The 15,854-nt window shown below is 36.1% G+C and overlaps 1 protein-coding gene across 1 annotated transcript in view; it reads left to right on the top strand.

The window, feature by feature from the left end:
- The first annotated feature begins 4,357 nt into the window (after nt 1-4,357).
- LOC307167420 (NLR family CARD domain-containing protein 3-like) overlaps nt 4,358-15,854 on the top strand; it is a 40,638-nt gene continuing 29,141 nt past the window's right edge. Inside the window, exons 1-8 of the mRNA XM_079886513.1 lie at nt 4,358-4,551; nt 4,837-4,933; nt 5,243-5,356; nt 6,228-6,341; nt 6,597-6,692; nt 6,887-8,614; nt 13,313-13,384; nt 13,877-14,050. Of these exons, the coding sequence (XP_079742639.1) occupies nt 4,884-4,933; nt 5,243-5,356; nt 6,228-6,341; nt 6,597-6,692; nt 6,887-8,614; nt 13,313-13,384; nt 13,877-14,050 (2,348 nt within the window). The 5' untranslated portion in view covers nt 4,358-4,551; nt 4,837-4,883. The remainder of the gene's footprint in view (nt 4,552-4,836; nt 4,934-5,242; nt 5,357-6,227; nt 6,342-6,596; nt 6,693-6,886; nt 8,615-13,312; nt 13,385-13,876; nt 14,051-15,854) is intronic.

The following is a 15,854-nucleotide window of genomic DNA, read 5'->3' on the forward strand; positions in this document are numbered from 1 at the left end:
CCGTTCTCAAAGACTTACTTTTATAGTCATTATTTGGGTAGCACACATATTCTGAATGCCTTCGGCAGAATTCAAATGAGCCATTTTTAAAATTTTAAATCTATGCCCACCTCTAATTCATAATGATAAAGTTAGATTTTTTATTACATGTGATTCTGACATGATGCTACATGCACTGCGCTCCTTCCTCTCCGCTCGTCTCAGGTAAATAATGCGTCTTCCAGCTCAGCGGTCGGAGTCGCGCGTTCATGTGTTTTGGGGCGTGGCTTTGGAAGGACCCCAGAAGGGAGAGGGTGGACTGAATGGAAATAATGAGCTGTCTTTAAAACAGTCGTTAGAGGTCTACATACACTCGATTTTTATACTTTCTTTTTCAGAATACTTACATTTTAATTATGTATTGATATATACATAAAGTTTAAACAAATTTGAAAAATAAGTTTTTTAGACCATTCTAACCTACCCCAGCTTTAAGGTGTTGCACTCGGACCACATAAGTGCCTTTGCTCATAATTTGCTTGTAATCTGCTTCTCCTCATTTACTTGTATTGAATGGCCAAACAGGTTACAATCATGGCAAGTGACTACACATACCAAACCTTCACCATGTTTAATTGTGTTTTATTCTATTTACCTTGTCGCCTCAGTGGAAAACTGAGAAGAGCGTGGATAGCAAATTCTTTTGATCAAGGAGACCGGTGTGTTTGCTTTGGCTTGTAGAGTCCTGACCCTGTGACTCTCCCTCTGATCAAACCATACTTTTACTCCCTGGTCTCCTCCTCAACTGCCAAACACTGCAAAAATGTTTGTTAGTTCATTAGTTCATTAGCTAGCTTGTCGTGAATTTCAACTGCACAGGTAGAAATATTAGTAGTAATTAGTTTCTTATGTTTTTATTCTTGTAACAATAATATTGATTGATTAACAGACTGTCACTTACCCTTCCTGTGATCAAAAACATTTTCTACATCTCCAGATGATACATTTTGGGATCATTAACCTGAAACATGCTAGCAACACACTAGCAACATGTTAATCATGCTATCAAATGGCTAACAACATGCTAGCAACATGTTAATCATGCTAACAACATGCTAGCAAAATGCAAGAAATATGTTACAACATGGTAGCATAGTGTTAAATCATGCTAGCAACATGCTAATAATGCCAAAAAAATGCTAGCAACATGTTAATCATGCTAGCAAAATGATAACATTAATTATGCTAGCAACGTTTATAGAGTGTACGGTATAATATAAAGGGACAATAATGTCTAATAAATTAATTTTTAGTTCATTAGTTAACAAAAAAGGCATTTTTTTTAAAGAATATAAATAGTTACTAATATTACTTAAAAGAAGTTAATGATTAAATAACAATTCCAAGCATTAATTAATAGGAATATTATTATTGTGGATAATTTTTAATTAATGAGGGAACATCTTATCACCAACTTGATCAAAACTGTTCCAATGGAATAAATCTCACAAATGTTGATGTTGAGAGTAAATGATGAAATGCTGAGATGAGATTTAGTGTCTTCTAGGAGTGTGTCGATACACTGATCTAACGAGACGAGACGCGATATTGGGTTCACGAGAACGAGACGAGACCATATTTTAACACTATTTTTAAGAAATCTTCAATGTCGAAATATATGACTGTCTTTTATTCGACTGAAAGTCACAGAATGCAAAACAATGCAGGGACATTATGTAATGTTTTAACTACTAATCATCTTGAAATGAATGTCACTTCAGTTCTACTTTCTGAGTATGAATGATCGACTCCGTCTGATGTCTGACAGCTTTTCACCTCCAGGAGAAATATGGTCTGGTTTTAATATGGCGAGATCTGGATTATGTTCTCCGGTCCGTATCCAGATCAGATGGTGGACCTGCACCCTAAAACCAGCACAACGCATCCCTGAATGTCAAAGTTCAAAAGGTCAAAGTTCAAGGGATCATACTATCTGGGGACGCGCACGCACGCAGATAGTTTTACCTGATTTCCAGTAGATCGGCGACAGATTCATGCAATATTTCACGGATCACCGATTAAAACGAATATATTTCACCAGTTGTATACACTGCATTATAATATAATACATAGTACATAATAAAGCGCTTTGTTTTTGCAGTGTATCCTGCGTATTTGATGCAAATTCAAAGAAGTTGAACATACTTTAGTGTCAAACTCAGAAACCACATCTATGTTAACATTCGAATTCATTGGATGAACAGACTTGTCAGCGCACAGTAAAAAATTTCTTCTCAACATTACTGTATCATATTGTGTGTGTCTTTAGTGTGTTGTCATGCGTTCTAATCACAAATAACAACAGATGTAGATTAAGTTAAAGTAGCAATAGCCTAAAGGAAAAATTAATTTTCAAAAAGTTGTATTTATTGATGCAACCACAAATTGTATTACTGAAATCAGCAGAACATATGATATAGTGATGATGAATTATTACAAATACGGCTGCTATTCTCTATGGTTAATATTGCACATAAATCACTAACCTCTTAATAATTTGTCACCTCACATGAATACCAGACCCCTCTCCAAAACAACAATTAGTAAAGGAAATGCTTCATTGTGTACTTTTTTGCTGACCTCTTTAACTAAAAAATATGAACAATGGTCTATCAGTTTTATAAATAAAATGTAATGGGTGTAAAATATAATGGCTTTTTATGTAATATAAATTTGAATTATGCCAGTTCTCTTCATGTGACTGGTCTCATGAATCTCATTAACATATTCTCTTTCCTTATTCATCACATCATGTGCTTTCATTGTTGTTGTCTGCTTACAGGAACAGATGAAGAGGTCTATAAATGAAGTGTCATTATTGTTACTGGTGTCATTGTTGTTAGGCCAAATACTGACACAGCAAATGATGCAATTAAAGTTAGACAAATCAAAAACTTTTTGCAGGATAACCAATATCCCGATAGTTGTTAAAGAAAGGAGAGCGATTATATATTATAAAGAGAAGATGTGAACATTTCACAATGAAGGGTGATGGTGTGTTATATTGGTTGATTAACAACTGGTTAAATTAGTTAAAATTAACAACTGTGACATTTATTTACTAAAATAACATGATTACATTAGATGGAGAGCAGCGTAAGAACAGTTTATACATATACATTACAAAACACACAAGTCTTTCATTAACAAGTCTCCATAGTTTGTTCTTTCCTCCTCAGACTGAATGTTCAGAATGTGGACGGTGGGACTGTGTGGGAAATACAGCTGTCCTGCATGTAGTGCATTTGTCCTGCCTCATTTTTCTTTTTCTTTTTTATTGTTGCTTCAATACCTGTTAGATAATGAATACGTTAGTTGAACATTCCCCTGAATAAATGCTGTGGGTAATTCACTGGATCCTACTGTCTCACCAATTCTAAAATTATATTTGAATACGGTTTATCACTTTTCACCACTCTTAAAGGAATAGTTCACTTCAAAATGAAAATTCTGTCATCATATACTCACCCTCAAGTTGTTTCAAACCTGTATGCATTTATTTCTTCTGCTGAACACAAAGGAAGATATTTTAAAAAAAAATGTAACCTGTCAGCATTTATTTAGGGGAATGTTCAACTAACGTATTCATTAGCTAACAGGTATTGAAGCAACAATAACAAAAGAAAAAGAAGTGTCTGTAAACTGAAAAAAATATATGAAAGTCAATGGCTCCAGTTAACTGTTTGGTTACTGACATTCTTAAAAATATCTTCCTTTGTGTTCAGCAGATGAAAGAAATTCATACAGGTTTGAAACAACCTGAGGATGAGTATATGGTGACAGAATTTTCATTTTGAAGTGAACTATCCCTTTAAGGAACATTTATGGTCCTGTACATGCTTTATGCTTTAACTCATTCCTCCGCAGGATTAAAATAAATAAATAAATAAATAAATAAATAAATAAATAATAGGCTAAATGCTTGACATGTCCCTTTAACCAGTATTGCTGCTCAATTAAAATTAAGCCACAAATTGGCATCATTAAAATAATCTGCAAATACTCACGCACTGCAAAGACACAATGTAAATAGTATACTTTATTGTATGTACTTACAACTGTCATCAGATACAAATTTAATTGAAACGAATGTAACATAACAATGTGGGCGTGGTCTGTGTCACGAAATGAAAACACATTAAAACTTCCCTTAAAGGCGTCTGAAACAAAAGTGTCCTAATATGATACAAACATTTACCAATAACGTGAAAAGCTTTTAAATCTGGTCAGTGACAAATTTGCTGAGACGAAACGAATCGTTCACATCTGCTGGGAATCCAGGTAAAGATATCTGCGTGCACGCGCATTCGCGCAAACCACACATTCCGCAGTTAACATGATCCGTAACACTGGTTCGCCATTTGAGCAGGCAAAATACGAATATGACACGGAAATAAAAAACAGAGCATCAAATTGTTTATCAACGTTTGAGAAGGAACGTTCGTCAGTGTAGTTTTATGATGTTAAAGCTGGCGGATTTGAGATCCTGTATCTTGTAAAAGTTTGATCAAGGTGAGTGTTCATGTGTGTGACTTCCTCATATTAATATGAATCTCTGGAGGACATTTTGTGTTTGTTTGATATGAAATCTTTAATAAAGGGTTTCTTTCACTTCAATGTTTCTTTTGTGTTTCGTGATGTTTGTGATTCTTCAGGAGTTTAACAGCATATATGTAAACATGTATGACTGAGTTTGAGTTAACACAGTCACATGATCCGTTTTCTCCCACACTCCAGATATGTTCAGCTAAATTATGAAGGTTGTTTAATTTAGTGTGTGAATGTTTCTTCATTCAGAGTCAGTGGAGGAGATCAAACTCATCAGATTCTCCTGTATCTTCATCATGGCTGATTCACAAGGATCCAGAGATGGAGATTTTCCTCCAGGATGCAGGTACTTTCAACAAACACTGTTAAATATTGTGTTACATCACAGAAAAAAAATCTGTTTTTGACCACCCAAGTTGTACAGAACTTGTACAGAAAAAGACCCTGTTCTGTACACCCTGTACAGAAAAAAGGTTTAAAAAAAGTGGCCTATTTTTGTCCGTTTTTTTTTTTTTTAAACTAACGTGCAATATTAAATAAAAAGATCATGAAGTGCTTTTTGATGAAAAATGAATGTTTATATTAATATGGTTCCTCTCATAAAGAATGAACACAGTAATCTAAAGGATTAAACTGAATCTGTTGTCTGTTCCAGTTCAGTCCAGCAGAAGAGCTCAAACCCAGAGTCCAGCTGTGTGTCTATGAAGAGTAACTGCTCTATGGATCCGCCAATGAAGTTTAAGAGTGGAGACAAACGGTCTGATCTCAGGTATATCATTTCTATAAAAGTTATGCTTATAGTATGACACTTGAATTAGATGCATAATTTATCTCAGTCAGTCAGTCTATTACTATCAATGACATCTAGTAAATGTAAGCTGAGATTTTTTTTTCCACCTTTATATAATGGAGTAGGTGTAAAATTGAGTGGATTTTTCTAACCGCTGGTTCAGATTTGTTGAAAGCTTCACAGTGTCTGGTCAGAACAGTGATGTTTCACAGCAAGAGCACCGTTACTAGAGTACAGTAAGGTGGTTTATCTTTAAAGCTCAGCTAAACATTGGTCTCTTTAGTCGGTTGAGCCTTCGTCCTCCATTGTGCCGTTGAGAAGAGTCATGTGATCGGGGTTGATGTTCAGCTGAGTTTAATCATTCTATAATTATATACTGTAGTTGTTTTCAATTTGTCTGTTTTGAATTCATAATTCATAATATTACCGGTTTGTTTTTTTCAGTTGCTTTGATTCATTTTTTGAATCAAGCTTATGATTTGCAAACCAATAAGTTAATTTCTCAAAATAATTATAATCAAAGTTTGACACCGTGCAAAACATCACTGAGTTACAGACGCTAAAGCAGAAGTGTAACAACACTTCCGGGTGTTTCCTAAGACAGAAGTTTCCAGTAAAAGTGCACAACATTTATAAGTCTGTATGCTTTTTATTTTACTTAGTTTGAAATCCAGTTAAAAAAATTGGCCTATTTTTGTCTGTTTTTGTTTTGAAACTAACGTGAAATATTAAATAAAAAGATCATGAGTGCTTTTTGATGAAAAATGAATGTTTATATTAATATGGTTACTCTCATGAAGAATGAACAGAGTAATCTAAAGGATTAAACTGAATCTGTTCTCTGTTCCAGTTCAGTCCAGCAGAAGAGCTCAAACCCAGAGTCCAGCTGTGTGTCTATGAAGAGTAACTGCTCTATGGATCAGCCAATGAAGTTTAAGAGTGGAGACACACAGTCTGATCTCAGGTATATAATTTCTATAAAAGTTGTTTATAGTATTTGATTTTTAAGAAATTGTTAATATGCAGTTGTTGAATTAGTTACAATCCTGCTAGTTTCAGTCTATTAATGATTATCATTGTGCTCTCTTGTAAAGCTCTATGTACTGTATTGTTTATACATTCACACACTGTAAAAGCTGTTGGTCTGTTACTCAGTTAATGACACAATTACATCAATATCAGTGTGTCTGATTCTTTTCCCACTTCATTCTGATTTAAGGTCAAATCTTCCATCCAGACCAGTTAAAAACAAAACTGTGTTCAAGCCTGTGATTCAACCACAAGACTTTAATGAAAGCATGTATCCTGGTTTCAGGTAAAATGCAGGACTTTTGTTGCTGTTGTTTAATTTTAAGTTCTGCAATTCACATCACACATCACTCAAACACATGATTAATGATTAACACATTTCAGAAACCTAATGATGCTCTGTGTCCCATAAATAGTTTTGTAATTTATGGCTATTTACTTCTCTAACTTGTGTAATAATGTTGTATTTTAATCTTACAGCCATAACTCTAAATCTGCTGAAGTCCTCAACACATTGAGATCAAATCTGAGACAGAAGTTTGAGTGTTTGTTTGAGGGAATATCAAAGCAGGGTAACCCAACACTCCTGAATGAGATCTACACAGAGCTCTACATCACAGAGAGTGAAAGTGGAGAGATCAATAATGAGCATGAGGTGAGACAGATTGAGACACAGTCCAGGAGAGCAGAAACAGAGGACACACCGATCAAATGCAGTGACATCTTTAGACCTTTACCTGGACAAGACAAACCCATCAGAACTGTGCTGACAAAGGGAGTCGCTGGCATTGGAAAAACAGTCTCTGTGCAGAAGTTCATCCTGGACTGGGCTGAAGGGAAAGAGAATCAGGATGTCCAGCTCATATTTCCACTTGCTTTCAGAGAGCTCAACTTGATGAAGGACAAAACACTCAGTCTTTCAGATCTTCTTCATCGTTTTTTCCCTGAAACCAAAGAAATGGACATATCCAGTGATGAGTATAAAGTGTTGTTCATCTTTGATGGTCTGGATGAGTGTCGCCTGTCTCTGGATTTTCAGAGCGATGTGAGGTTGTGTGATGTGACTGAATCCGCCTCAGTGGACGAGCTGCTGACGAACCTCATTGTGGGGAATCTGCTTCCCTCTGCTCTCATCTGGATCACCTCCAGACCAGCAGCAGCGGATCTCGTCCCCTCTGAGTGTGTCCATCGAGTGACAGAGGTACGAGGCTTCAGTGACACACAGAAGGAGGAATACTTCAGGAAGAGAATCAGTGATCAGAGTCTGGCCGACAGGATCATCTCACACCTGAAGTCCTCAAGGAGCCTCTTTATTATGTGCAACATCCCAGTGTTCTGCTGGATCTCAGCCACTGTTCTAGAGAAGATGTTGAGTGAAGCAGAGAGAGGAGAGATTCCCAAGACTCTCACTCAAATGTACACACACTTCCTGATCATTCAGACCAACATCAAACATGAGAAGGACTATGAGAAGAAAGTGAAAGATGAAGACATGATTGTCAAACTGGGGAAACTGGCTTATCGGCAGCTTTTGAAAGGCAACCTGATCTTCTATGAGGGAGACCTGAGCGAGTGTGGCATTGATGAGACAGAAGCATCAGTTTACTCAGGATTGTGCACTCAGATCTTCAGAGAGGAGTTGGGCTTGTGTCAGGGGAAAGTCTTCTGCTTTGTTCATCTGAGCATTCAGGAACATCTAGCAGCTCTATATGTGCATCTCAACTTTATCAACAATAACATCAATGTGTTTGACCAGATTACCAAACCAACTCATGGAGACACAGTTTCACTATCTGATCTCCACCAGAGAGCTGTGGATGAGGCTTTAGACAGTAAAAATGGGAATCTGGACCTTTTCCTTCGTTTCCTTCTGGGTCTGTCAGTGAAGTCTAACCAGAGTCTCTTACAAGAACTAAAGACACAGACAGAAAACAGCTCTCACAACAATGAGAAAACAGTTGACTATATTAAAGAAAAGATCAGTGAGAATCCCTCTCCAGATAAATACATCAATCTGTTCCACTGTCTGAATGAACTGGGTGATCTTTCTCTAGTGAACAAAGCTAAACCTCATATGAGCCGTGGAGGATTACGTGCTGTGAAACTCTCCCCGTCTCAGTGGTCAGCTTTAGTGTTTGTGTTGTTGTCCTCAGAGAAGACACTGCAGGAGTTTAACCTGAAGAGCTTAATAGGAGCCAGAAATGATCGGTGAGTAACACTGAGTGCAATCATTACAGTCTAAAACATTCTGAACAAAGAGAAACTCATAGATCAGAGGTGTTTAAATCACAGGGCACAGATTGATTTCTGGGATATTGTACATCATTTGCGGGTGTTTCTCAAACCGTGGCTGTGTCCTAGTAAGGCTGCATATCTCGACTGCGACGTCATCAAGCGTCTCTGAAGGTCGTCTCAGTTTGAAGGATCTTTTGACGACAGACTTCATTTTGTGTCTTTAATTCAATTATTTTAATTTAATCGTTCGGTTTTGGCCGGCGCAACTTTCCTCTGGAAGACTGACTCCGCCCACACAGACACACAACAGGGACGAAACGATGAGACAGTGCAGTCCCAGATAGCAATTACATTTGGGCCACATGTGGGTATTATCTGGCACATATGGCCTAGATGTGGCATGGCTGAACAGATATGGGCCAAATCGTAGCCATATTTGTTTTGCCATAACTTTAAAATCTGCGGGAAATGCTCTCTTGGTTCACAACTGATTTTGAGGTATATGGCCCAGATAACAACGAACACATGAGGACCATATGTGGTTGAGCTATGGCACACAGTGAGAAACGCCGACTTGTGGTAAACATTTGGCTTATACGTGGAAAAACACAGGAATCCTGAAATCAAGTGCGACAAACATCCGCCGTTCCACACCTCAGGTTGCTATGCATCTTCCCTCCTATTGGTGGAGTGAGACTACGGCGCGAGTTTGACTGCGACGCTGGCCAGCTGACGCCATTTACTCTGCTTTCCTCACGACTGTGTACATTCAGGTAAGTGATGTTTTGGCATTTTAAAGTCATATAAATGAAATATGCAACATTATGTGTCAATATCGCATGTTATTATGCGTTTAGTAGTTCCATCGAGGAAGGGGTTGAACTAGCTAATATTTTCCTCAGTTTACTGCTATAACTTACAATAAAGTTTAATGTAACTTAACCGTTAACTTAGGCTATAGCAGTTCGCTGGTTTGCCGTTTTAAATTAAGATGTTTTTGTTTATAAATCAACAGCTCACTTTCATACACAATAAAATAGTATAGTTTGTCATTGTGTAGTAGCCTATTTGTGAATTAAGGCGACGCGGTCCAATGTCGGTGTTACTGTTTGTCAGAAAACCTAAATCCTAATTTGTGTTCACAATCATTCAACTAATCATAATATAAAAATGCCAAGAATAAACACATTAATACGTGTGCATTATTGTATGTATCTTCATTTAACTCTGAAATGATATTCAACCAAGACTTTTTCTCATGACCTTTCCCTCTTTAAAATTAAAGTTGTAATGTTAACGTTAGGCTATTAGTGTCAAGTCACAATACCAAAATTATGACTTTCGATACAATACCTGAACATTAACATGAACTAATAATGAACTGCACTTCTACTGCATATATTAATATGTGTTAATGTTAATTTCAACATTTACTAACACATTCAATATAAAAAATTGTACTTGTTAACTTTAGTATGCAGTGTGAACTAACATGAACAAACAATGAATTGCTGTATTTCTGTTAGCTATCAATTAATTGAGCAGCCATTCACTGCCATTATAAAGCTTGGAAGAGGCAGGACATTTTTATAATTACTATAATTTCTCACGATATAGTTTATATACCATGCTATCGTATACTGTCATACCACCCAGCCCTAATGTGTGGTATGGTGGGGCAATGACAATAATTTCCATATTAAAAACCTAGAAAATATGGTTTCAGATGGAGTAAATAATAGTTTATAGTTCATTTTTGAATATAAAAGCACTTTCATTTTAGGGTGGTCTATTTAAATGCATATTTCAACCACTTACACAATGTTTTTTTTTCCTATCAGATTACCTATCTGGGTTTGGTTGGTGGCTTTGACCTGGATAACACCGTGTGGAGAGTGCTGAAAGGCACTTTTACAACTGCTGTGGCACGTTATGAATTGGAGAGAAGTCAATGGGAAGATTGGTGTCCAACGCCTGGTCGTAAAGGAAGTTGTCATTGGTGAGACCTTTTTTAGAAGTCACTTTTATTTATATTGCACTTTGCACAATTCACAACTTTTCAAAACCGCTTTACAGAACATTGTATTTTTATTTCTGTTATCTCAGTATCGAACCAAGCAACTTTTTTTGTCATTACCTGATCACATCCGTGGCTCACTTAAGTGACTGCATTTTTTATTTAGAAGTTTTATGTTTTGTTTTTAAAGAAAGTTATTTTTTATATATTGCGAATCATATTGTTTCAATCATACATTTTAAAGCTGTAATCACAATATAAGATTATCATTCTGTCAAAGTCTCATACCAGGGCATGCCTACAACTATCTGTATTTAGTTCATTATCACTGTGTATTTAAAAGGTTAGTTTACCCAAAAATGAAAATTCTGTCAGTAATTACTCACCCATGTTGTTCCAACCCCCGTAAGACCTTCGTTCATCTTCGGAACACAAATTAAGATATTTATGATTAAATCTGAGAGCTGTCTCACTCCTCCATAGGCTTCTCTGTTATTGAAACTTGCCAGCCCAGAAAGTTAGTAAAGACATTGTTAAAATAGTCCAAGAATACAGTGGCTGAACCTTAAGTTTATCAAGTGTCAAAAATACTTTTTGTGCGCAAAACAAGCTAAAATAAAGACTTTATTCAACGTAGTGTAACAGCACAGCGCTTCTGTGTTGTACGTCAGAACGTAGGCTCACGACTGGCCAGCATCCCACACATGACCAGCGTCGGCCAATAGTGAGTCTACGCTCTGACGTACAACCCAGAAGTTGGAAAAACTTGAGGGTAATTACAGATAGAATTTTCATTTTTGGGCGAACTAACCCTTTATGTTCCTCCTTGCATTCAGTACTTGGCCCATTATTGTTTGTGTGTTTCTGCTTCCAAATTGTCTCGCATCATTGCAGATTATCTTGAGTTTATTTTGTGTTAGTAAAAACACTTATTTTTGTAGACTCTGTCTTTGGACTAAAACATGACATTAATGCTATCTGTGTTGGTGTGTTTTTACATTAGAGTGTGCATGTCTTTTTTTTTAAAAAAGAAGCAGAATACATGCAGTGCTGTAAATTTTAACCGGTTGTTGGTGCAAAAGTATTCTAAAAATCTAAATAATTTGTCATAAGGAATTATGGTATAATTCTGGCCCACATATTGAAAAATACAATTTGCAATTCCTTTTGAAAATTTACTGGAAAAAAACTTTCATATACTGGTAATTCAGAGGTGTTTAATTTGTTAATAATTGCAATTAAAATATTGAAGGATATTTACATTAATGATTTTTTTTATTATCCTGCAGCTCTAGCTTCCAGGTTGTATTGCTGCTAACATTATTTAAATTCTTCTTTATTGCAGGTGAAGTCAGGCAGAATCCCCTTACTGGAAAAGATCAACACATTGCCGACCCTCATTTGAGACTTCTCTGCACATCAACACACTTCTCAACTCTTTACCTTTCAAGTTTGCTTTAACTTTCTCAATTTCTCTTTAAAGTTCTCTTTACCAACTGTGATTTATTTGTATTACTCTCATTGGACTAATTAAACATAACATTAATACACGCTTTGATCGAGTGTTTTGAACTTTGGTGTAAAAAATTAGCTTTGAATGCTATTTATATTATTAATTTGTATTCTTAAATGTTTTCAACTGAATTCTACTTAAAATAAGTACAACTGAGTAGCTGTAATTATGTTTTCTTAAATGTTTTCAACTGAATACTACTGTAATTATTAAATTCAACTCTGTTGCTTTAATTATATTTATTTTTATGAAATGTTTTCAACTGAATACTGCTGTAATTAAGTACAACACTTTAGCTGTAATTATTTAAATGCTTGTCAAAATAAATAGTTTTGAGTACATTTGTTGTTGAGTGTTTAATTTACCTGTGAGTTAAGACTTTAAATACTGTCAGCTGCATGTGGGCCACATAAGGGCCGTTAGATTTTAACAGAACTCAACCATATTAAAGTTGCATACCAGGCCCACATATGGGCCACATGAATTTGTAGTATTTGGCATAAGGAGATGTGGGCCATATCTGGGCCGGCAAACACAAACTAATCTGGGCCACAGCTCAGCTGTTTATCTGGCCCACATCTGTGCCAAAGGTAATTTGCTGACTGGGGTGTAAGTGTAGGAAATGGATATGGAAGGGAGAGTGGAGAAATGGGTGAATGTCCATGTGCTATCAGCATCTCGTGTGCACCCGCTCCTATGATAGCGGCAGTGTGAGGGAGGAACGAGACGTGGATGAATGAGGTGTGTGTGTGTGCGCGCGCGCCAGTGCTGTTTCCCCAGCGGTGGCATCTAGTGTGACTATCACAGTTAGCTTACTTCTCATTTCAAAAACAACTTGTTTAGCACAAAATAATTCTTGATTCATGAAAATATACGCATTTATTTTGATTTGTCAAAATAGTGTTGTAGTGTAAATGTAGAATAATAGACCTGCCACAGCAACATTGACAAGATTAAAAAAAACAAATGTGTTGGCTGAATACGAGGCTTCTATAGTTATAGATACTAAAACAACTTTTTCACAAGCAATGTTTAATCAAAAAATATATTTGAGGGTATTTTGGAAGGTATAATGTATTATTTACTTATGTTATTTATTATTATTATTTAACTTATTGATTTTTTTTTTTTTTTCAATTAGTGTCACACAAAACACTGGAGATGAAGTTCTTCAGAAGCTGATGCCTGTGGTTACAGCAACTAGATCAGCTCGGTAAGTAACACTGAGAACAAGCATCACTGTTAAAACATTGTAACATTTCTTACTTAAACATTATAAATGAATGGTTTAACAAAAAATATGAGTGTCACACTTCAGCTTTTAAACCCTCCACCTATCTGACCTGATCTGTGATCTACTTAACTGTTTTTTATGATATTTGTGTGAGAAATTTATTTTCAAATATATGCATTTATAATGTATATAAACATTTAGAATTCTTTTAATATTAATTTTAATTTAATTTAAATGTTAATACATTTATATTTAGGGAAAATGTTTTCGATGTATTTAATTTTATCAGTTTTATATAATCTTTCTCCCTCACATAGAGACATAATCTCTAGAATAACAGTTAAACTTACTGATATATTGAATTCATTGTTTAAAAAAAGAGATATTGCACAAATTATAAACACAAATAGGAAAAACAAAGATTTCTGTTTTGATCTGAGAGAGTGAAGAGTGTGTCATTGTTCTCTACAGGTTGTGGGATTGTGGTGTAACAGATGAAGGTTGTGCTGCTCTGGCTTCAGCTCTGAGATCAAACCCCTCACACCTGAGAGAACTAATTCTGTCTGGGAATAAACTAGGAGACGCAGGAGTGAAGCTGTTCTCCGCTGTACTGGAGAATCCTCACTGTAGACTGGAGATACTGGGGTAAGATCATATGTGACTCTCATATGAAACTGTAAATTCATAAAGTATAATCAAAAAGGAATAAAATGCAGGGAAATATCTATTATTACATTCACTAAAAAGCAAAGCTATTGAAACAACATGATCAAATTCACCAAATTATTTTCACATTTGTTCATATGATGTAAGAGATTGAATATTTTTGAAGCATTTGCTCTATTTCTCCTGCTGCTGTGAGTTCATGTTTTTGATCTGTAAATGATTGAACACATGAGCAGCTCCTCATTAAGGTGATACTGCAGTACTGATAGTCACACTGAAAAACACACTTTGACATCATGATATACATTTAACACCCTTTACTTTAAACACACTCAATCTCAGCACAGTCAGGATTAACACAGTCCATTCATTTTAGGAGAAAACTGGATACTGTAGAGATTTTTCTCTAGGTTTAAAATCTACATCATGTCAGTGTCAGATTATGACACAGAGAAACACTGTAGTACATCGATATTGCTCGCCCCTCTCTCTCTCTCCTGTCTTGCTCTGCCACACACACTCCCTCTCTTCTCACAGCCGTATACACACAATTAAGAGGATTTTTCAGAATGATTGTGAGGTGGACTTGAGCTGAAAGAGGGGTTTTCATGACTCTTTATTGTTCATTACATTAACCTTTTCTGTTACATTTTTTCTATATATTTATGTGATAAACAGTTTTAATTTGTTTTATCAGTCAGATCAAAGTGAAAAAATTACTTCAACTGAATTTGCATCACGCGCTCCGCCCCGCGAGGCGGGTATAAATACGGAAGCGGATGCATACACCATCTGTTTTTCGCTGAGGAGCCGAGCGTAACTCTGAGTCAGCGGTGGTCCAACTATAGTGGCAAAGGGGCTACGTCCTCCATTCCCTCCTTTAGGGAACGGTGGGTTGCATACGCAACCTGTACGTTCCCTTTCAGTCGAGAACGTCAGACTTAGTCAACGTTGACTGAATGGGGTGTTAACCCTCTGGGGTCTGAGCTGTTTTCTGGGCCCTGGAGGTGTTCTGACATGCTCTGACATTTGTGGTTATTTCTGTTACTTGTGACATTTTCATGGCTAAAGTCTAATTACACTGTATTCAGCACAAACTCTGCTACAATAATATATCAGCAGCATGTGTGTAAAAGTTTGTAGTTTTGAGATAATGACATTTATGCGTGGTTTGTGAAAATACAAAAAAAAATTCTCACTGAAATAAGGCCATGAAACCCATACTGATTATTTCTTCACAAGACACAAAAATTGTATGACGTAGCCTAGAATATTTGCTCTAAAACTATGTGAAAATCACCCTGACTGCTCATTCAGATAAGACAATATATTGATTTAAAAATTTTACGACGTGTTTTGTGTGAGAAAGCTTTATGCGGGAGCTCATTAATATGTAAGCTTTTCACACCTGAGAAAGACAAAGACCCTCCCTAATGGCCCTATTAGGAGCTATCAGGCCCTATCATTCTGAGCAACCTTGCACAAAGAATGAGGAGATTTAAAAAAGAATGGCTTTTAGATTGTTTGGATTTATTTACAACACAACATAATCCAAAGATACACAACAAATGACAAAAATGCACTTATTGAAAACAATGATCCAAAGACAGACCTTTGTGCCATTCCTAAAAACATTGTACATACCTTTCATTTCCAAGGTGTTTGATTTTCACTTTACCATGTTCATGTACAGAGACTCATGTGAATGTTGAAGTCAGCAGGACTCAGTGGCATCTGGGCCCTGAAAGAAAAAAAAAAGTGAACATACTGATATCAAGAGAAA

The sequence above is a fragment of the Squalius cephalus genome (assembly GCF_949319135.1).
Source record: "Squalius cephalus genome assembly, chromosome: 11".
NCBI lineage: Eukaryota > Metazoa > Chordata > Actinopteri > Cypriniformes > Leuciscidae > Squalius > Squalius cephalus.